General features: G+C 39.5%; 1 protein-coding gene across 12 annotated transcripts in view; it reads right to left on the reverse strand.

The window, feature by feature from the left end:
* MAP3K9 (mitogen-activated protein kinase kinase kinase 9) overlaps window positions 1-21,593 on the reverse strand; it is a 140,781-nt gene that overhangs the window by 76,583 nt on the left and 42,605 nt on the right. For 5 of the 12 annotated variants that reach the window (XR_010364623.1, XR_010364624.1, XR_010364621.1 and 2 more), the window contains exons 8-13: window positions 21,022-21,175; window positions 15,595-15,707; window positions 14,121-14,936; window positions 8,353-13,777; window positions 1,739-1,795; window positions 51-277 (exon numbers count right to left, since the gene is read on the reverse strand). Coding sequence is in view for 3 of the 12 variants with exons in the window: in XM_064424403.1 (XP_064280473.1) it covers window positions 13,296-13,777; window positions 14,121-14,936; window positions 15,595-15,707; window positions 21,022-21,175 (1,565 nt within the window). In the remaining 9 variants the exon portion in view is untranslated. Of the gene's footprint in view, window positions 1-50; window positions 278-1,738; window positions 1,796-2,543; window positions 13,778-14,120; window positions 14,937-15,594; window positions 15,708-21,021; window positions 21,176-21,593 lie in introns of those variants that run through there. The other 7 variants (XR_010364626.1, XR_010364625.1, XR_010364620.1 and 4 more) reach the window with 4 other exon arrangements.

Consider the following 21,593-nt stretch of genomic DNA (forward strand, 5'->3'; position numbering starts at 1 on the left):
TTATCAAGAAGTTCTCCTTTACAATGCACCAGCTTAGAAGATTCTCTTACCTCTAAATAAGGCCTGAAAGATCTGGGCGTACCTGTAGCAAAAGTGAAAAACCAGATGCACTTGCAGGAAGATCACCAAAAGTAAAAATGCCAGACTGCTGCAGAAATAGTAAGCTCTTTGTACAATGAGCAGTTCTCCAACTACTGTCTCAGGGTCCCATTGGAGAACATGATGGTGTACGACGTTCACATCCAGGAGAGCTGGTTCTTTTGATACTGGCTGCAATCTGTGACAGGTAACCCCATTCATGTTTTTTTAAAAAATTCAAAACCTGTGATTTGTTATAAAGTTAAGATACTGGTGCATGATGTGGGGAGAAAATAATAAAATTCAGAGCAAATTTTGCAGGCATGAAGTGTACAGACTTTGGTTATATTTAGTAAAGCGATTATGGTTCTGTTCTACTTTGTGTCAGAGTGCTATCAGTTGATCCTGCCTCTTTTCATTCCACTCAGATTTGTTCATTGTTAAATTAATGAGGACTTAACAGCAAGTAAATCACATGCCATTTAATAAGATTTCAGATGAAGCAGCAAAGAGGCACAAAGCATGCTCAAGTCTACTTGAAAACACCAGAGCTTTGTTCATCCTTAGTTACAATTATTTTCTTTCCCTGCCAAAGCAAACTGCAGTGTCCATTGTGCCCAAGCATGAAGACAAAGCTTGTTAATCCTTGTTAAAAGACTCTGACATTTGTTATTGTCATGTTCACTCCAGATTTTTTCAAAAGCTTAGTCTGTTTGAGCCTGATAGCAATATGCCTACAAACTTTTCATTTTACATGTAATTAAGCTCTTGTTAAGCCTAGCTTTAGTAGGGACATCTCCCTTTGCTTCCAAGTCAGAAGGACCAAGAATGTCAAAATTTCACTAGAAACAGCAGATTAATTAATCAAATTATATGAGCTGCATGATAGAGGAAAGCCTGCCCTCTTCTCCCTTAATCTGCATGGCCTTGAAAGTCTACTAGAAGTTTTATCAAGGTATGCTATAGACTTTCAGAGCACCACTTGCATGAGCTATTTCAGCATGTGCCATCTGAATATAATGTAATACATGGTGATTTCTTCACCTGAGCACATTCAGAGCTAAAGGCCACATATGATTTGCACTGTCACAGTAGAACTTGTACACCCAACCATTGCCTACACATCAAACAATGAAAAACTGAAGTTGCTCAGCCTAAAGCACTTGCTGGTGTATTTATTCTGCATCAGTGCTGACTTGGCCAGTCTAGATTTAAGATGTTCCTTCTCTGCTAGAAGTTAAGATTTCCCTGCTTAAAAAACTGCTATTTTATTTTCCTCTTCTACCCCAGTGCTTTGTGCTCCAGCCATGTTCTGCAGAGGCTGCAGCTTTTGGTCTGCCATGATGCATGTAGACTTCTGTTGCTGATGAGGTCAGCTTGAGCATTAGGGTAACCTTGTCATCGTGGCAGGTGAGTAAATTCAGCTAGAAAATCTGAATCTTCTAAGACATAATTCTACTTTGCAGAACATTACAGGAGGTAGAAATAATTGTTTCAGTTTGTCACAGTCTGGATTTGGGGAGGAGTGAAAAAGCAATTCATCTTGCATGCTCTTATTTCTAACAAACTTAATTGACTGTCTGTTCACTGTCCTCCTAGTTTATCACAAAACACAGCAGTTCAGCACTCTGAATGGAATATATGACTACAGGTAGCCTACCTATGCATTGCTCAGTCTCCACTTCTGTTGGAAGGGTGAAAGATTTCTTGCATGTACCTGTATTAGAAAAAAAAAATCTTTTTTCAAAGGCAATTATTAAATTTAAGTGCTTGTGGTGCATAGTCCTTCATCAATACAGCTACACTTCTTAAAGCAGAGAAATGTGAAATTATGGTTTTGTGGCAGAGAAGAGCAAAAGTATAATCTAGGATTCAAATACATGACCTAGGAATGAAAACCATGTAGTTCTGGCTTTCACACTGGCAGCAGATGAAAACAGCTTGGAAAGATCCTTGTTCATGTAACTCTGTCTCACTGAATGATGTGGCAGAGACAAAGACACAGCATCACAAGTGAATCTAAACCATCTGTTAAATGTCACCATGCACAAAACATGTTACTGCATAAGCTCCACATCCAGCCATTTAGATTCATATTCTAGCTGGGATATTAAATAAAGAGTAGAAAAACCTCAGGCTAACAGAACAGAAATATTAGCTTTAATAAAAATGGTATGCAATTCATTCTTTAGTTCAGAGAAAAGCCAGAAGGGGCTTAGCAGACAGGTATGTGCCAAGACCTACACTAAACTGAGTTTTCACAAAAACATTTCAAAAGCCCTATGGAGAACCTAGAGCTAGACTAGCTGATCAGGACTGAGGCACCTAGTAGAGAAAAATAAACTTCTTCTTGTACTGGAAAAAATTCTGAAATCCGCATAGCAAGGTAATGCCACTGTCATTCTAAATACCAGTTTGAAATTATTTGGAGCACAAACTCAAGAAGTCAGGGCCTGAAGACAGTTGCTTTTATAACAGTTTTATTCAAGTCTGTGTGCTCTAGTGTTGAGACAAGGCCTAGATCAGCATTACACTGTAATACAATAATTTTAGCCATTGAACCAAGCCTGCTTGGCATCCTTGGTTTACAATTTACAGTACATCCAAAAAAAGAGCAAAGAGAAAATAAATCCCAAAACGTCAACAACTTCCATTAGCTCTTTGCTTCACTTAAATATTGTTCTATAACATAAAATAATTTAATACAAAAAGAACTGTAATCCAAATACACATAATACATTGACACAACAGAGGAAAGATACAGTAGATTATGCACAAGAGTATTCAGTTGATGTGTTACCTACAGTGAAACAAACTGGACATTAATATAATTTAACTATTTAAGCCCAAGAGGGTCAGAGGCAACAAGTCCAGGTCACAAATAAAGCTTTTTAAAAAATAATGCAATCTTCTTTTCCTCTAAGCTTACTGCTGTACAGAAGTTAAAGGAAGGCTCCAACAAATCACTTAATTTGACAACATTTCATCACACAAACAAGAAAAACTTGGTGGCCTCTGTTATTTTACTCAATTCTGGGGTACATTGCCATTTGGTAATTTAACTGCTTCATTGCAGGTTCTTCGGGCAAAACATACCTTCAGGTGCTACTTCCATAGCAACAGACTTTTGAACACCATAAACAGAAGAGAAGACATACAGAGGTCTCCAAAACCAGACTGAAATACTTGAGCTGTAAGATGAATCCCAGTCCTACAGAGTTTGGAGTTCCTTATGAAGTACCCAACACCCTCCACACAGTGATTTCAACACAAGCAGGAACTAGTCCATATCTCAAAGGATCAGACATGGGGGCATGATCTTACACTAGAGAAATCTACTCACCTGGTTATTCAGATTTACAACACTGTACCTAGGAAAGTCAGGTCACCGATTTTTGCATCTGGCTTGAAATAGAAGCAGGAGCAGATCCACAATTGATAAGGCAAAAGAAAGAAGTAGCTTATAAAAAGAAGGAAGAAATACATTCTCTGGCTGAGAAACTCTTGGACTTTCAAAGCCACAGAAGAAACATTGTTAAAAGCACAGGTATTTTCCCTGATTTTTCCACCACTGTTGCCTGCTCACTCTCTAAAAGCCTCTCAACTTAGGTCAGGCAAAATATCTCAGATATTTCCAGCTTGTCCTGAATTTATGACAAAGAAATCAAATATAGCAGCACAGTGTGCTGTGCCGACAGTTGACAGACAAGAATCCTAGAACTCTAGTAAAAGTGGCGGATGTTGATCACCACTGAGCTTGTCAGGTCTGTCCACCAGCCTGGAGGGATGCATTTGTAAAATGAGAAGAAACACTTGAGAATAGGCCTCAGGTTAAACTGCCATTTGCACACACAGCCTTCGGTCACCACTTACTGCCCCTTTACGGCTAGCAATCTGCTAATGCAGAAGTTCTTCACCTCATGTCACAACACATTCTCAAAGCTTACTCCACTAGAGTTAGAAAGTAGCAGTCAAATAGGTATGGCATGTGAAGCCATGGAAAGGCCACAAGAGTCAGCAATCAAACCAGCATTTACCCAGGGGCTTGTTGAGGAACTTTTTCCTCAGGTTAACTGACTTCTTACTCTGACAATCAAGGTAAGAACCTGGTCCTTCACCATCAGTCTCTACACAACAATCCCCCAGTTCAGATTAAAAGAGCTTTGCTCAGCTGGGGCCTTGTGCATTTTGACCCATAAATACATTCCACTGATTTCAGTGATATTTAAGTATGTAATGAAGACCTTTCTGAATTGAGGCCTCTTCCCTTTTAACTTGAAAGTTAATTACCCTAAATACAAACTTTTATTACTAGCTCCTCTTGGGTTTATGTGGTGTCTTCTTGTAACAGACAAACATGATGGGCACCGGTGCCCATGGACTTTACATGAATCTAGGTAAATTCTGCAGTTCAAACCAAGCCATCCCCCAAAGAGATCTATGCTGCAAAAGAATGGATCCTACTCTCTGCCAAGAGCACTGGCCAAATTCAACCAGTTCAACTGGAAAACACTCCTAAATATGACTTCTTTTTTACCTATTATTTTTTCCTGTGGATATACTCTTTACAGTCTGGATATTATAGTTGTCAAGATAACCTTGAAAATAGAGCAATGGCAGAACTGATGGAGTAACAACTGCTGGAGATGCAGTGTGAAAAGTTAGCTCAGAGATATTAGCTGCTCTGCTCAGATACAAATGCTAACCCTGTTGGCACTGTAAGAGCTGTTCACTAAAGCATGCAAGACAGAAGAACAAGCCTACTATGAGTATCTGGGCAATAAGTTGAGTGTGACAGCTGATTTTGTGACATTGACTGGGCCTGGGAGAAAACAAATTACCCAAGCTAAGAAGTGGCCACGTTCACAAATTCCAGCAGAATTCAAGGAAGAACCTCTGTTCACCTCCAGATATACTTGAACTCAAGAAGCTCCATGTGCAACTGAGCTATGCCAAACAGCAATCAGAGGCCAGGTTTGTTCTGTAACTTAATTGCTGCTAGTGGTATTCTTATTAATGAAGCTTGGAACAACACCAGCATGTCCTCCTGCACCATTATAACCTCTCCAGCTAAGATCACAAGACACAAAAGATCAGGACACAGCTAGAGGCATGTTTCTTCTCTCTCAGACCTATATGCCTCTCCAAGACAAGAAGGGCAGTTCTATCCAACCTCAGCATCTGTTCTTGAGAAAACGCTGAATGGAAACAAATCAAAGTAGAACAGGAGACAGTGTTAATCAGTCTAAAATAGCATATATAAAATAAATTATTCTTGTCTTAATATTGAAGTTTCAGCCACATTGAACACAATGTAGATTCTCACTAGCTATCCTGGCAACTAAAGTTTGAGCATGGACAAGATCTGATAGATGTACTTCTGATTAACGAGGGGCCTCCCCGCTGCCTCCCTCCATGCTTATTTTTCAAATTGCTTATTTTAAGCAAACACAACTTTGGCATTGCTCCTGCAGATTTGTTCTAAGGCCCCTTTTCCTAGCTCTGCATCCATCTGACCCATCAGCAAGAGACCTAACAGTAGCCCACTTCAAGCTGGGTTAATAAATCCACCATACTGCACACTAAAAATGTGTCATAGTTCCTTAATATTAGTTCTGTTGGGCTGCCTGCACATTATTAGCATTCTGATACAGTAAGGACTGTAGTAGGAGCTGATACACTAGGAAAACAATACTGCAAATATAGGAAAACAATCAGAATCATGCACAGCTTAAGAGTATATTAAATTATTAAAAAAGAAAAAAAATCTGATTTGAAAAAAGAGTCTATCACTTCTAAAAGCAGTAGTGACCAATATGATATCTCCACCTTTTTGTCTCTAGACAATCAACTCTTCCACGAGTTAGAAACTATCAAGAAAAATGCCCTGCTTTGTCCTTTTATTGTTTATTTTGGAGACATAAATATCTAAAGCAAGTATAATCTTAATAAACTGAATGAACTGGTTTTACTTTTCCATTCAGAATTTGCATGTCAAAGAGCCAAATACAAGTTTGCCTCTGCCTCCCCATCTCATTCCAACCTTAACTGCATACTTAGAGCAATTCTTACCAAAACTTAGACTTTCTGCCCATTCTGTCTCTACAGATGAGGTAGTTCAGGGTAAAACAAAACAAACCAATCAGAAACTGGGTAAGTTGGATGGGGCTGTGAGTAACCTATCTAGTGGAAAGTGTCCCCACCAACAGGAGAGGGACTGGAACTAGATGACCTTTAAGGTCCCTTCCAATCCAAATCATTCTATCAAATTAAGTAACTGTAGACTCCTCAAATTCTTCTTTAGGATCCAACTTAACTATGATGCCAACAGTTTAACAAGTAGCTAGTAACCCTCTGTCCTCTGACTTACATTAAGGAGCATAATTTCACTGTGTTATTTCCTGCCAACCTCCGCTTCCACTTCACCCAGTTGTACCTTATGCTTTTAGTGTGGAGATCTTTTAGGTCAAAGCACATCTGAAATGTGTATGATTTTCTGCCCTACATTTGTTACTATGGCAACAGGAATAAATAACCAACAAAGATGGGATGGGCCAAAACCCTAATGGTGAAACAGGGAGAGGCAGTGGTAGTGTGCAGCTCAACACAGGAGGGTAAATGGGAGGACACAAAAGGTTTCCAGTGATGGTATTTGGCCTGAAAATACTGAAAGCTACAACTAGGAGGTCCCTCCAAAAAACCAACCTCAGGCCCCAGCAAGGAGATATGTGAGATGGAAGGCACCTTGGCATACAAGGATGCACCTAACACACACACACACACACACATATATATATATATATATATATATATATTTGAGAGGCTTAAAAACCAAACCCAAAATAAACACTATCCCCAAACAGAAAACTAACAGACAAAACCACAGAGCTCAAGAAGCCATTCTCAGTAGGAAAATTATTTTCCTGATTAGAAAAAGGAAGATTTTTCACTATGTACAAAGGACCTAAAATGTATTTCTTGTATACAAATGTTGAGGAAGTGCTGAAGAGTTTCCAGTTGCAAAAAATGGGAGGTCCTGGTTAGAAAGGAACAGTAATAATTCCAGTATCTACCTCAAACCCACTACCCAGTCACTTGTTAATTAAGCACAAACCTCCTAGCCTGGGAGTGACTGCTTCCAACATAAAAAAGAAAGTTTATGTAGGTAATTTCGGAAGTTGTGCTCATGTCTGACCAGTAGCAAAACTGTTTAAAAAAGCCAAGCATGGGAAAAACCAAAAGCAAATGCACATTTTAACTGCAGCATGACTTTCTACTAATGAATTAAATAGAGGGAGCACCAGAATAAGCCATAGATTCATGTCCAAAATGCCTCATGAAACTGTGAAAGTGAGGTTAATAAGTTCTTCTCAAGACTGTATTGATTGTTAAACACCAAAAAGACAAAAAATAAAATTTAAACCAAAACCTGGATTGAAAATAAGAGGGGAAAAAAGAAAACTTAGTTAAAGATCCTTTCCGTCTGGCTAGTTACCATGCTAGCTGGCTGTGCAAACCACTGTATTCTAGTACCAAGATAGTAAACTTAAGAAAAAACATAAGAAGGCATTTTTTGCTATAGATATCTTAATTATACCATCAACCAAAGATTCATGAAATCTGAAAGTTATGTTCTTTGACAATATATTTTGGTTCTTGTATTTGCTGTATTTATTGCTTGTTTGCAAATATGTTTTAACACATGTCCATCCTCTCACTTTTAATGTCCAGTTTTACCCAAACTGTAGTCTTAAAGGAGTTCTAAACATGAAAGCTAAGAAACTGTTCTTCAGTGACAGAGTAAGGATCAGAAATATTTCCAAATGTAAATGTCCTTTTTCATACAAAAAAAAAAGCCAAAAGGAGAACTTAAATCACACTGCAAGATATAACCCTTCTTATTCACCTCAGAGTTGGTAAGAGTTCTTGAGAGCATCTCCAAAATGCATGGAAAAGGTTAGAAAGCAAGAAGCATGTTTTCCATGGAGAGACATTTCAAAAACCAAACAGAAACAAACCTATTTACATTAGCTTTAAATTCCTTGCAAAAATAACAGGCTATCACTGAATTTTGGGACATAGGAGTAGGTTTGATTCCATACATCCAATGGGACTCCAGGTCCCATATTCATCCCACAGAGATGAATTAGGTTTCAAATAAAAATTAATCTCAAGATAGAAAAGCGACTCAAGGTCGGAGGTTTCCTACATGTTTTATTGAACAAAACACTCTAAAGGAAAAGACCTTTCTTCACTTGACCATTACTGCCTCACCTTCAACAGAATGAGAGGTGTCCAGTTTTGTGACACATCGAAGTTACATCTCTATGCAGTATTGTCCACAATGTCTTAAGTTAACAGCATGCTATGAAGAGGAAGGCAACTACTCCCATTCCTAGAGGTATAGAAAAAAATGTCATCATAAAACCATGCCACACCAGAACAGGTCTCTCCCCATTATTAACAAAAAATTCACTTTAAAAATACTCATTTTGTTAGAAAACTACTACAAAAAGAGTATTTTCACCAAGGTTCCCTGCCCCATACTGAATATCAACCCATTGCAATAATAAAGTGGAGGCAAAGTATGTATAAAAAGTTACATGTGCACTGCTGAAAATGACTGAGAGGAGATTAAGACCTACTTGCTATAAAAAAAACAACAGTATTAGAAAAGAATCTGTAACTATTTAATCGCCTTAGTTTTGACACAAAAGCTGTCTTCTCTCTACTTGTCCCACACTCAATTTATATGAAACCGGAAGAAATTTAACAAAAAAATTGTCCTTTTTTGCACTGGTTGCTATGTCTGTGCCTTTCCCCAATATCTCTATTATATTCCGATTACAGGAAAACTAAACAGGCTGCAAGGATAGCATACTTTGAAGGGCTGACATACTTCTTTCTATTTCCTAAATCAGCACATCAATTACATAAATTAGTGATACACACTGCCAGCTGAATAAACAAAAATACAAATATATTTCTAAACCACAAACATTTCTCTCAGCTACAATCTCATTATCACTATCAGTTAAAAAACTGCCACTTCCTCTTTGTAAGGCTTGTATTCAAACATATTTTTCTCCATTCTTTTGTCATTGTTTTAGACTGCTCAGTGACGTTCATGTTTTCTTTTTCTCATTTTCTCAGACAAAACAAAAGTGCAACTTATTCACACATTTAGAAAGCAACACAATTATTAGAAATTTTTTAAAGTAAGATTTTCACCATCTTCTCAAGAATACTACTATAAAGGTAGGTCAATGACCAATATTCTGACATTTTTGTTTCCCTGACAACTGGAAATACTAGCAATCAGTAGGAAAAACCAGATTTCTGAGCTGATGGGCTCACATCTTCTCACTGTCTAGTGGAATAGAGTCAACCACTTCTTTAAAGATTTGGAGGTCCCACAAATGGGAAGGAAAAACCCCAACAGATTAAGAAAGCAGAGAACTCAAGCCAGGATGGGACAAATGGATATAGAGAGAAGTTTTGACCTAGCTTAAACATGCACACAGCCTTTGGACCTTAGGACACTGGCTGCAAAAGCTTTTGGAGTGCATAAGGTAAGATACCAGACAACTCTTGAGAGCCCCATCTCTGCCTGCCAGAGAATACCCCACCACCTACTGAAGTCAGGAGCCTTGTTTCCACAACTGACTCCTCTTGCCTGATACCTCAGTTTGGCCACTGGGAGACAGTTATGGGTGGATGCTCAAAGACTTCCTCAGGTTAATTCACATGCTAGATTCAATGACAATAATTGCATCAAGGAAAGGTTAAAATAAAACCCAAATAAAAACCACAAAACAAACACATACCAGCCAGTATGCTTCTAACTAGTCTGTCTGGCAGCTTTATAATAACAGTATCTAGTTTGGTAACCTTGACCTGGATCCTTGACTCTTTCATCTGTCCTACCAAGTTTTTTGATGTAGCAATGTCCACTTGGCATTAAGAGAAGATACCCTTTGGAGCAAAGTACTTGTCAAAGTTCAGCTACATACCACCTTGACCAAATGATTATATAAAAGGGGGAAAGGGGCAAGGGGTGGTTAATTCTTCATCCTCAACTTTCCTAAGTAAAAGAAATAACTGAACAACTTGCCTTTATGTTTGTCTTTCCTGGGAACTTGACAGAAACCTTAGAAGTTCACTTAGTGAAATCAACTGGCCAAATATTACAAAGTTCAGCAGGCTGAGTTATATCAGTTATATAGTGTGACCTAGAAAGGTGTCCTCCCATTTCATGCAAGTAAATGGATTTGAAAGATTTCTGTTGAAAGGGAGCTATTCCAGGTGATGCCTTTGCAGAGCAGATGATTCTCCCTGTGGTTAGCATTCAGGAACCCATAATCATGGAATGATTATGCAGGTGCTTTTACTGAAGAGCTCTGGCTGTCAAGGGCACAGACCCAAATCTGACTTCGACATGGGTTTGGGTAGAACACATTTTTATACCCTTATTGTTATATGACTACTTATTAATTATTAAATTTATATTGTTCTTTTGTATATATTGATTTCATCCAAGCATGGTTTTTTGTAATTTCCATCAAACCCCCCCAACATCATTTCTCATGATTCTTGTTACAATTAGACAATAATTATATACAATTACCAAACATCATCGCATCTAACAATCATATAATTTATCATAGTCATTTAATGATTATACAGGTGCAGCCTAACATTTTCTCAGGGCCTACCTTAGTATTTTCCCAGGGCCTACCAGGCCTATCCTTCCTTTCTAACTCCCCTGAATATGCCATGATTTAGAAACATTTTATCCCTATACTATCACTATGACATTTATAATGATACCTTTTGGATAGAAAACATAACATTTCAGAACAGCTGATCCAGTTTTGTTCCAGACTTTTTAAAATTATAAGGAAGACTACAAAAAATAAATTATTTTCATGTCCTTTCAAATCCCTCTGACACAGCCTCTTACTGAGATTATATTAAGGTTGATTTATAGCACAATCAAAATTAGCAATCTGTTGCATGAGTTTTGCCTTTTTGCTAATGTCTGGGTCACAAGCTGAGTTTTCAGAAATGGAAAGCAAAAGGATGCTTAAGAAATCAATAATGCCGAAGGTCTAAATTTAACAAAATAGTCAGAAATGTTTTCTTTAAGTATCTGAATCCCATCTTGCCTTATCATAATACCTTGTCTAACCAGTCAACAGTCTCTCCAGCTTCAACATCTATGTGTAGCACCATTAAGGCTAGCTCTGGAGCATTTAATAGGCAGCAGAAAGTAATTCTGCCATTAAGCATTTTCCATGGAATGTGATAAATAAAAAACATGTGACCTTTCAAAACAAAATATAGTGTAATTCCTTGATAAAAAAGGTGCACTTGACTAATGGGAACATGCTGGTTTCAGTCCTCACACAGAACTAAAAAGCCTTACATACAGTTCTTCCTCAAACATGCTGGTTTTTGAAATCAGGTTACAAACATCTAAACACACAAGTTCACTGTGCTGACAGCTGCAGGAACTATTGGGCTCTACTGCCTTCACAGCAGGCCTGGACTGCCCCAACAGGCTGAGCACTGCATTGGCAGCACTGTCAAATTACTTATTTGCAACCAAATATCAGCAGATTACCAAAACAAGCACAGATCTGTACAAAACCAGTGGACAGACATGCTGTACCCTGCAATAAAGCAGACTACCCTATCACACTCACATAAAGGCCACATCCCTTATATATAATGCCAAATTTGGGAAAGATTGAAGCTCTCATTACAGCCAGTAAGACATATCTGCAGTGGCACAGACACACTTGAAGTCTTTGTACAGAAAACTCTGAGCACAGGCACACCCTATTTGTGTGACTTCCTCCTTCGAGACAGGGGTCTGTTCTTGCTCCAGATCTAGGAGTGTTTACATATTTGAACAAGAATAAAGTTCTACATATCTATAGTGCCTTTCACTCAAAGATCTCAAAGGACTTTATACCTATTATATATGTCCCAACCCCTCCCCTTGTGAGGTAGGTATTATTCCTATTATTTACAGATGGGGAAATTCAGGCACAGAGGTTACATTATTTGCCCAGGGTCACACAGTGAGTCAGTGACAAAATAAAACAGAATCCAGATGTTCTGATTCCTGTTTGCACAATCCAACTACTAACAAGCCTCATTTTCAAAACAGCCTTAAACAAGTACCAGTGTGCATAAGAACAATCTTGGTTTTCATGGGTCACTCCTGAAAGGCATAAGAAAGGAGAAAAAAAATGAAAGAAAAATATTTGGAAACACATAACTTACTTCCTTCTGCAAGCCAACACATCTTTAAAGAAAGTTTCTGCTAACTCCCCTCCCAAAGCTGAGGCAACTTGACTATGAGCCTGAGAAACAGGGTGGGAAGAAAAGACACTGATTGAATGAAAGTCTGAAACAAAAAACCTCCAAGCTAAACAGCTATACTGTAAGCCTTCATCTTGAAAGCACAGGGTCATAAAATAAATAGGTCTGAGAGGGACCTCAGGAGATCACTGAAGTTCATCCAACCTACCCTGAAGCCAGGATCAGCTACACCTACTTGTTTCCAACAGTCTGGTTCACCTGCTCTCAAAGACCTCCACCAGTGGAGATGCCATGCCCTTCCCCTGCCATCTGTTCCACCTTACGCTATCACATGAGCAAAAGAGGACAAACAAGTCTTAAGATAGCTACTTCTGCTATTTCAGTGGGGGTATGATGATTCCCAGGCCTGTCTAATGATCTGAATGTATTTCAGAGAAGGTAGTCTCCAGATATTTATTTGTTTCTGTTCTGGATTCCTTGGGAAAACATCAAACAGTGATGTTTGCTGTAGTGTAATATTTGAATATTATTTGAAAATACTGATTAATACCAGGATACCGATATACTTACTGCCAAGTGCCAAATCCTACAAGGTCAGTAACAAAAGACTTTGATATGATAATTTCAGCTCATTGCAGATTCTAACTGCAATAAGAGGGTAGGGAAGACTACAGGAAAACCCCACAGCAAAAGTCAGCAGCTCAGAGTTGCCAAGTTTCACCCAAATGCAGACAAAAATCAGGCAGCTGACAACACATCTTCAGCAGAGGCAGCACCATATGATCTCTGTAGCATCCCTCCATCTCATCTGTTTTCAAAGTGCATTCTCAGTGCAAAAAGTAGGATTGAATTTAGAGGAGCTCATTGCCCCCAGTGGTTTCATATTAAGACCAGAATTCTTGCTTGAGTTCATATGCTGCAGCTTTGTGTGTGTTAAGTTCACTTCTGCATAGCGGAATGGTGCTGTCCTGGCTCTGCCCCTCAGCATCCATGTCCAACAGTGTCCGCTCCTCTGCAGGAGGACCCACCTGGAAAGGAAGCAGTGCAGGCAGTCCAGGTCTCTCTTCTACAGTGCTGCTGCTACTAGCAAAACAAGAGTCAAGATTGCTTGGAGTATCAGTACTTGAACTGTTGGCAGAAGATTCACCCTTGGCATTGCTGGGTGACACAAACCACCAGGGATCAAGCCGCTGCCGACCGGCTGCAGGACGTGGCCGGGGTAGGAACTCCAGTGTCTTGGGTCTTTCCAGTGTGGGATCCTGCTGTGCATTCCATCTTCTTGGGGTTGGAGGAAAAACAAGGTTGGGGTCTGGCAAGCGAGGGACCTCACTGGGATCTCTGCTTGGACTAGGTGTTTTTAATACACCTATCCAAAACAGACAATGTAAGAGAAGAGGGAAAAACATGTTAGCTGTCATTGCTAAGTGGTTCCTACAGATCTTAGTTTATTGTATATACAGTGCAAAAACATATTCAAAGCAGAAAGCCTTCATTCAGAATCTACAAACACTGTATCTTCAAGATTATGGCAATCTGAAGATGCTGGAACCAAAACCATTACCGCATTATTCTGTTAGCTACTTGTATAAAGATAGGCTCCGCAAGCAATTCTTGTGGGCTGGTCATCTCAACGAATGTATAAGCAACAAGCAATTATATTGTTTCTGTCTTTACTCTGAAGAGGAAAAGGAAGATGGTTGAAAACCTACCTGTTCCCAGTGCTCCAGTTAAACAGCTACTGGAAGGGCATCCACTGGTTGGGCACCCATTGACAACCAGTCCACCCCCTTTGATGGCTCCATCAGAAGGCGTGCGCCTGTGTCCACTTTGCTGCGTGTGGGAAGAGACCGTCACGTGTGTGGGAGTCAGGGACTGGTTGGGGTCTTGTTTGAACCTCTCAATCTGCACATTGACCAGTGGGTTTGTAATGGCTGGCAAGGGAGCCTTGACTGTCACTGGGCTGACAGGCATCTCATAAACCACAATCTCATCACTGTCTGAGCGCAGCAGGGACCGGGTGGAATTACATTCGGAAATGGAAGACAGGGAAAGAAGGGTGAGGGATGTGGATGGCTCGCCTAGCAACAACAGGGGATCATCCTTCCTGAAGATCTTCCGGGAAGGTGGACTCGTGCTCCTGCGTGGACGTCCAGCTCGCTGAAAAATGCTGTCACGCTTCTTCTTCTCTTCCTTGGGCACCTCTGGCTCTTCCTCAATCAGCAGCTGACACTTCCCTGCTTCTAAGAGATCAAAACCCAGGCCTGCAGCAGCCAGCACTGCTCCACAGCCAAGCAATGCAATCTCACATCGCTTGTGGTGGGAGCCGCTACGTTTGAGGCTGTTGGTGGGTGTCAGCTGTGGGGTACTGGTAGCAGAGTTTACAGGGGTGGACTCCTCATTGGCATCACTAGAAGGGCCATCCCATTCTTCATTCTTCTGAAATGGGATGCAGAGGTATGACTGATTGTGCACAGGTGAAGGGTGCACTTTGCCCTCTCCATTAAAACATTCACTATCCTCATCATCTGGAAAGCAAATGAAAATAGACTTTGTGTCAATGTAACATTTTCACTGGCAAATTTCATTGTCTCACAAATATACTTCAAAATAAGATTCTCCTCAGAAGATGTAACTGTTCTCCTCATAAACATCATTTATCAACTCCCAAATACAGCCTATTGTTTCCAAAGAAGACAGGCTGAGAGAAGTAACTGGAAACACTATCCCAGTGAAAGAAATCATTCATCCACTTGGGATTAATTGCAGAACAGCATTTCAAAGGCAACCTACAACTCAGTAACTTCTAGAGTAAATTTGTGTGTTTGTGAGTGAGAAGCAAAATGCAGAAAAATTTTAAGGATTTCTCCTTTCAAGTGAAGGTGTAAGCATGCAGCACATGTAAATATCATTACTCAGGAGAAGAGCTGAGAGACAGCATGGAGCTAGAGGAGAATTAACAGGAACTTGTTAGCTTGATAGAGGGAAAAGCACAAGCAGTGAGGAGAAAAAGAAGAAAATCCATAAGGACAAAGTGGATACTTGGCAAAGAATAGAGAAAAAGAAAAACATATCGAACAAAATTAAAACATTGCTGTAAGGTACCAGCTGAAGGTCAGGAAACAGGTTCATTGAAATGTGAATGGCAGTGGGGATGAGAGTACCAAGTTCAGAGAATTCTTTTACCCATCTCTGCTAAGCTGGTGAATCCTGGAAAAGCAGGTGCAGTTCTCTGGATCTTCCCAAGATTTGGTGCACTGGATGACCACTGCTTGCATCCTTCCACCAGAGCTTTCAGACTGAAAATAGTAGAAGGATGTGAGAAAATGTACCATGCTCACAACCAGTTTCCATTCTCCCCTCCCTTATATATTCTCTGTTGATTTACTTAGTGTATGCTTGTATCCATCTCAACTATATAGATCTGAAGTCCTCCCACAGCAAGAAATTTTCTGACATCTTTAAAGCACTTTAAAAGAAAAAAAAAAGAGGAAATAAGAAAAAAAGGTCTGTTCCTCATGTGTTATGCTATGGCAGTCAAAAGGCCCCTGCTGATAACCAGCAAGCTATGAATGCAGAATAATAGAAGGCACCACTACAAAAATCAGATGAAAAATTTTCTTTTTAAATCAGGGCATAATCTTTTTAAATCTTAATTCCTTTTTGCAATCAATCTTACCATGGTAGGTAAAAAATAAATTGCTCAGCAAGGGCAGGAGAAAACACCTCCAAAAATGTTTTCATGTGAAACACAAATGAACAATGAAATTCAAACATCACTCACTAGGACAAATAAAATAATAAGCTAAAGTCACTGTAACAGCAAAGCCATGCCCCTCTGTCATAAACCCCAACATTTTTCTTATAAAGAAAACACAGTATTGAAGTACAGTTAAAAGCACAAGTTCTAGACTGTGGGGGAAAAGGTAACTAAAAGGTAAGTAAATTTATAAACCATGTCATTGTTTCTTTTACTTATAAACAAAAAAAGCCCAAGACAAGAACCCAAACCCAAATCCCTACTTTGGCCTGTGTCTAAAGGTATGTTACCAGGCTCCTGAACTTATTAGTGATCTCTATTCATAGGTTTTCATTATCATCATCCTGCACTAATTTCATGACATCAGACATGTCAACAACTTTGGCTAGCAGCAAAACTTTCTGATATATCAATATTCAATGTTTTATTATTCATTTATCAACATCGTTTGAAATGGAAAAATTTTTGTGCCTTTCTCCACAAACTCCAACATGAAACATCACAGTGTTGGTGAAAAGTCACACGCCCTGAAGATAGGCAGAAATTACATGGAAGGAATAAAAAGATCTGCAGATAGTCTGAATGATCTCAACTGGACACACAAAATCATCAATTTGTTATTGAAAGAACAGAAAACTCAAACATAAGTTCTCTTCCAACTCCATTACTAACTTGCACTGTTTTTTGGTAAGCCACATAATTCACTACCATTATTCCCTTAAAGAGAAAGGGAAATAAAACCATATGTAAGTCACCTCTCATGATTCTTATTTTCTATCACAATTATTCTGCATTTCTAAGATAGCCTCCATTCCAGGATTTCAAAAGTTTATTATATGGGGGTATTTTTTTGCCTTGGTAGGAGTTTTTCCTCTACTCTCTACCCAGCTGAGCTGCTGTACTTGTCAACAATACTGCAGCAACAGCAAGGCCACAGGACCTAAACTTGATCCAGCACATGATCAGTTGGTTGATGACTGTGGTATAGACATTACACTAAAAGTATCCTGTGCAGTGCTCAACTGCATTGCAAGGCATCCTCATTAACCATCCTGGCACACGCAGTGCCCTGCTGCGATCTCTAATCGACTGCACAGCACTGAACCCTATTTGTCAAGACAGACAACCCCAGGTTTTATAACACACATGCCATTCAGTGTGTGCATCTGTTCTGATTTACTCCCCCCACAGCTGTGTAAGCCAGCTGTGTAGCACAACACACCAAATAATGTATGTTGGATCTGAATTACCCAGGTGTGCAACATGACTACCTAGGATACATGCTATAAACAGAGATGCATATTAAGGGAAAGCTGGTAAGTGAAAATAGTGTGAAACTGCTAGCGTCCAAAACTGAATCTCAAAGCTCTTATAATATGCAGAGAGAACTACTGAAGAAGGTGAAACTTCCACAGAGCTGGGAAAACACAAACTCGACTTAGTTTGCTCCTTTTTGACTTCTCAGAGCAATCTTCCCTTGCAAAGAACAGACTGAAGGTTTGCTGTTACTGTCAAAGTGCAGCTCAGTGTGAACAAGAAGATAAATAGCTACCAGAATAATTTCAAGGCCACCTACATTTGCCTTAAGGTTATAAAATTTTCATCCTTCCTTTTATTTTTTGCTCCTTCTCTTTTCCCCCCAAAATTACAAGCAGACCTCAAAGAACTGTTCAGAAGATTGTTGCACATCATTTTAGTTAGACAGTGGTGTGCATTTGAAAGAAATTCAAAACATGCTGACTTAGAGAATGCTCCTACTAGAGCAGTATTGTCTGCTATTGCCCTAACGAAAGAGCAACTGCAATGATTTGAAAGCACTAGCACTAAAACTGTATTTCAATCACCAACATAAAAACTCAGGAACCTAAAGACTTCTTACCTCTGATCTATTTAGATTAACTAATCACAAGGTTGGTACTTACTTTGTTGTATTATGACTGAGTCACTTTTCTGTTGCCTTTTTCTACTGGGAAGTCAAAGGAACCTCTTTTTTAGAATGATAAGATGACAAGGTTTATTTGCTCAGCAAATTGCAAAAAACTTCCTTGCAATTTTAAGACAGCATGTCTGGTGTCTCAATACCATTCTGCAATACCATGTTAAGACATTAATACAATACTGTGGTAAATTTTTAAAAGGCTGTTGCCAGGCTCACCCCTATTCAGCTTTCAAGATTTTAAGATATAACTGCCAAAGGATTTTAAGTTACATTCACTATCACCTTCTGTAAAATTAGTAATCTGAACAAAAAGCAGGGTGACCATCACCTGTGCCATAGTAAGCCTGTGACTAATCAATGCCAATTTTAAAGACAATTAAAAGTTCATCATTGAGAATGCACTGTAAGATCACAACTGAACTGCCACAGAACTAGTCCAACATAAAGCTTCATCCAGTCTCTGCAACTCAGTACAAAACTCTTCTGCTGCTGTGCATATTCTTTAGGTTCAAAGATAGAGAAGTGTTAATAATCATTGTATTATCTTTTCATGACTGCCTTTACTTGATGTTAATTATAGGTCACTGCAATTCTCACAACGCTATTCTTGAATAAACTTGGAATTATCAGTGATCTGGGTGAGGGCATTGAGGCCATCAGCCATTTGGCAGTGACACTGAGTTGGGTGGAAGTGTTGATCTGCTGGAGGGCAGGAAGCTCTGCAGAGTGATTTGGACAGGCTGCATTGATGATGAATTGAGACCAACTGTATAAGGTACAATAAGGTGAAGTGTTTGGCTCTGCACTTCACTCACAACAACCCCATGCAATGCTACTCATCCCCATCAGTGGAGATGAGTGGCTGGAAAGCTGCTTGATGGAAAAGGACCTGGGGATGCTGGTCAACAGGCAGTTGAACATGAGCCAGCAGTGCACCCAGGTAGCCAAGAAAGCCAACAGCATCCTGGAAGGGAAGTGATTGTTCTCCTGTACTCAGAGCCAGCGAGGGCACACCTTGAATCCTGTGTTCAGTTCTGGGGACCTTAGTACAAGAAAGACACTGAGGAGCTGGAGCATGTTCTGAGAAGGGCGACGGAGCTAGGGAAGGGGAATGTCACGCGTATGAAGCGTACCTGAGAGAGCTGGGGTTGTTTAACCTGCAGAAAAGGGAGCTTGGGGAGACCTTATCACTGTCTACAACTTCCTGAAAGGAGCGTCTAGCCTGGTGGGGTCAGCCTCCTCACCCAAATAACAAGTCATGGGACAAGAGAAATGGCCTCAAGTTGCACCAGGAGAGGTTTAGCTTAAGTATTAGGAGAAATTTCTTCACTGAAAGGGTGGTCAGGCATTGGAACAGGCTGCCCAGGAAAGTGGTGCAATCACCATCCCCAGAAATGTTCCAAAGATGTGTGGATGTGGCACTTGGAGAGATGGTTTATTGGTGAGCAAGGCAGTGTAGGTTCATGGTTTGACTCAATCTTAAATGTCTTTCTCAACCTTAAATATTCAATGAAGTTTTATTGCCTTACCCTGTATAAAATAAGAATTTAAAAATACTAAAAAATATCAAGAACTATCTTTTGCATCACTAATATTTACTGCAACTCTGCTCCCTTTAAATTGAAGTTTGCAGTCTGGCATGACCTCAGCAAGGAGTGGTTCACTGTATGTTAGCCATACTGCCCTCTCAGCAAAAGTCTCATGTTTCAGACACTCTGCAAAATGCGATATCCATATCAAGTCTCCCTAGGAGAGACTCTGAGTACTACAGAACATCTCAGCACAGTTTTATGAGCAACCACAGTTTGCAAGCAACTCCATTCCAGCTGTCTGTGCCCAAAAGCAATCAGCGCTTCCTACTGAGAAGTAATGAATAGAAAATGGAAGAGGTCTATTCCCAGAATTCTAAGAACGTGATTTCAAGGTAGAAATGTTTTTTTCCAGCTTCAGTGATCTCCCCACCTTTTACATAATTAATGATTGTAAAGTGTGACATCTGTTTTAATTCCTTAGAATGCTATCTTATCCTTCATTTGTAGAACAGGTAAAGCACAGCCAGCAGCAAATGAAGCTTCCTCCATATTGTCCTGCCAACATGTCTTGAGTATCTCAGAGAGAGAACATGTTTTAATAGATCCAGGTCCCCTTGCAGGGGACTATAATACTGACGCACTATGCAAACATCAATTTTTCAGGCATTTCACACCTGACCACATAATAGTAAAGATAAAGATTATAACCAGCTATTTTATTTTCCCTGCTAAAAACATGGCAAGGGTCAAACCATCAATTTATCAGGGGGAAAACACTCAAACATTACTAAAAATTACCAAGCATTCAAATCTTTTAGAAGGCCAAAATAGCCCCATGTTTAAAGCAGCATTCCAGGAATGATTCATTGGAGTCCTGGTATAAATAATTCACACAAACAAAGGAAAAAAAAAAAGAAGCCACAGAACAACAACCTATAGAAACAGAGGTACAACCTGTATTTCTGCAAAAGTCACTTTCAGGACTGATTCACTCAAGGCACATGTCGTTTTTAAAAGACTTAAGAGAAGATATTTGCTTGGCTTTACCAGGCACTTTTTATATACTAGAATTTAAGACAATGACACTATAGAAAGCTGAGCCTTAAAACAGAGAAGAACTATTACAGAGTATTGCACAGCTAAGAAGTTTGACAGCTTACAAATACACCTAACAATGTAATACCAGACAGTGAAACATCCGTTGCTAGGCAAATGAACTGAATGCAATTTTGTAAACTGTTCTGAATTTCTAACATCTCTGGCACAGGGAAGAAGTTTGGAAGCAGAAAGGTGTTTGCAAACGGGTAGGCAAATATCCTGTGAGCCAGCTCATGACCACCTTTAGAACCTAGAAATGAGTCTTCCTCCAGGCCCTCTCTTACCCCTCTTCTCCTGCACCTAGCTCCTTGTGGCAAAGTGAGCTTGGTCCCCAAGTGCGTCCCTTTTTCTTCTGGCCTCTCTTCTCTTCTTCCTCTCCTTCCTCCTTTGGAAGGACTGAGCTTCGTCCCCACGTTTTACTGCTTTCAGCAGGTGTCACTTCACAAATGGAAAGAACAGTGGAAAATGGGAAGGAAAAACAGATACACAGATTAAAAGAACTTTATTCTTTATGGCAACATAAAGAATAAAACATAGGCCAGAAGAGGAATAGTAACAAAAGTGATTTTCCCATAATTCTGACCATTTATCAACACAAATCTAACAACCAAATGCTGAATTAAGCATTCCCTAATACTTTCAAGTATAGGTATCCTCCCCAGCTTTATTCCATCACCAGTTTCTCTTTAGAACCACCAGTTTGAAACCAAACACACAAGTGCTGTAATATTTAGTACAAACACTATATATGAGTAAACACGACTTTCATAATTCTAAGACATGTATGTCTGCCTCATTCAGTTTTATTAGGGGAGCATTATTTGCAGGAAAAGTGCCCTTGTTCTTATTTTCTTAA

Source organism: Passer domesticus, chromosome 6, assembly GCF_036417665.1.
Source record: "Passer domesticus isolate bPasDom1 chromosome 6, bPasDom1.hap1, whole genome shotgun sequence".
NCBI classification, from domain to species: Eukaryota; Metazoa; Chordata; class Aves; order Passeriformes; family Passeridae; genus Passer; species Passer domesticus.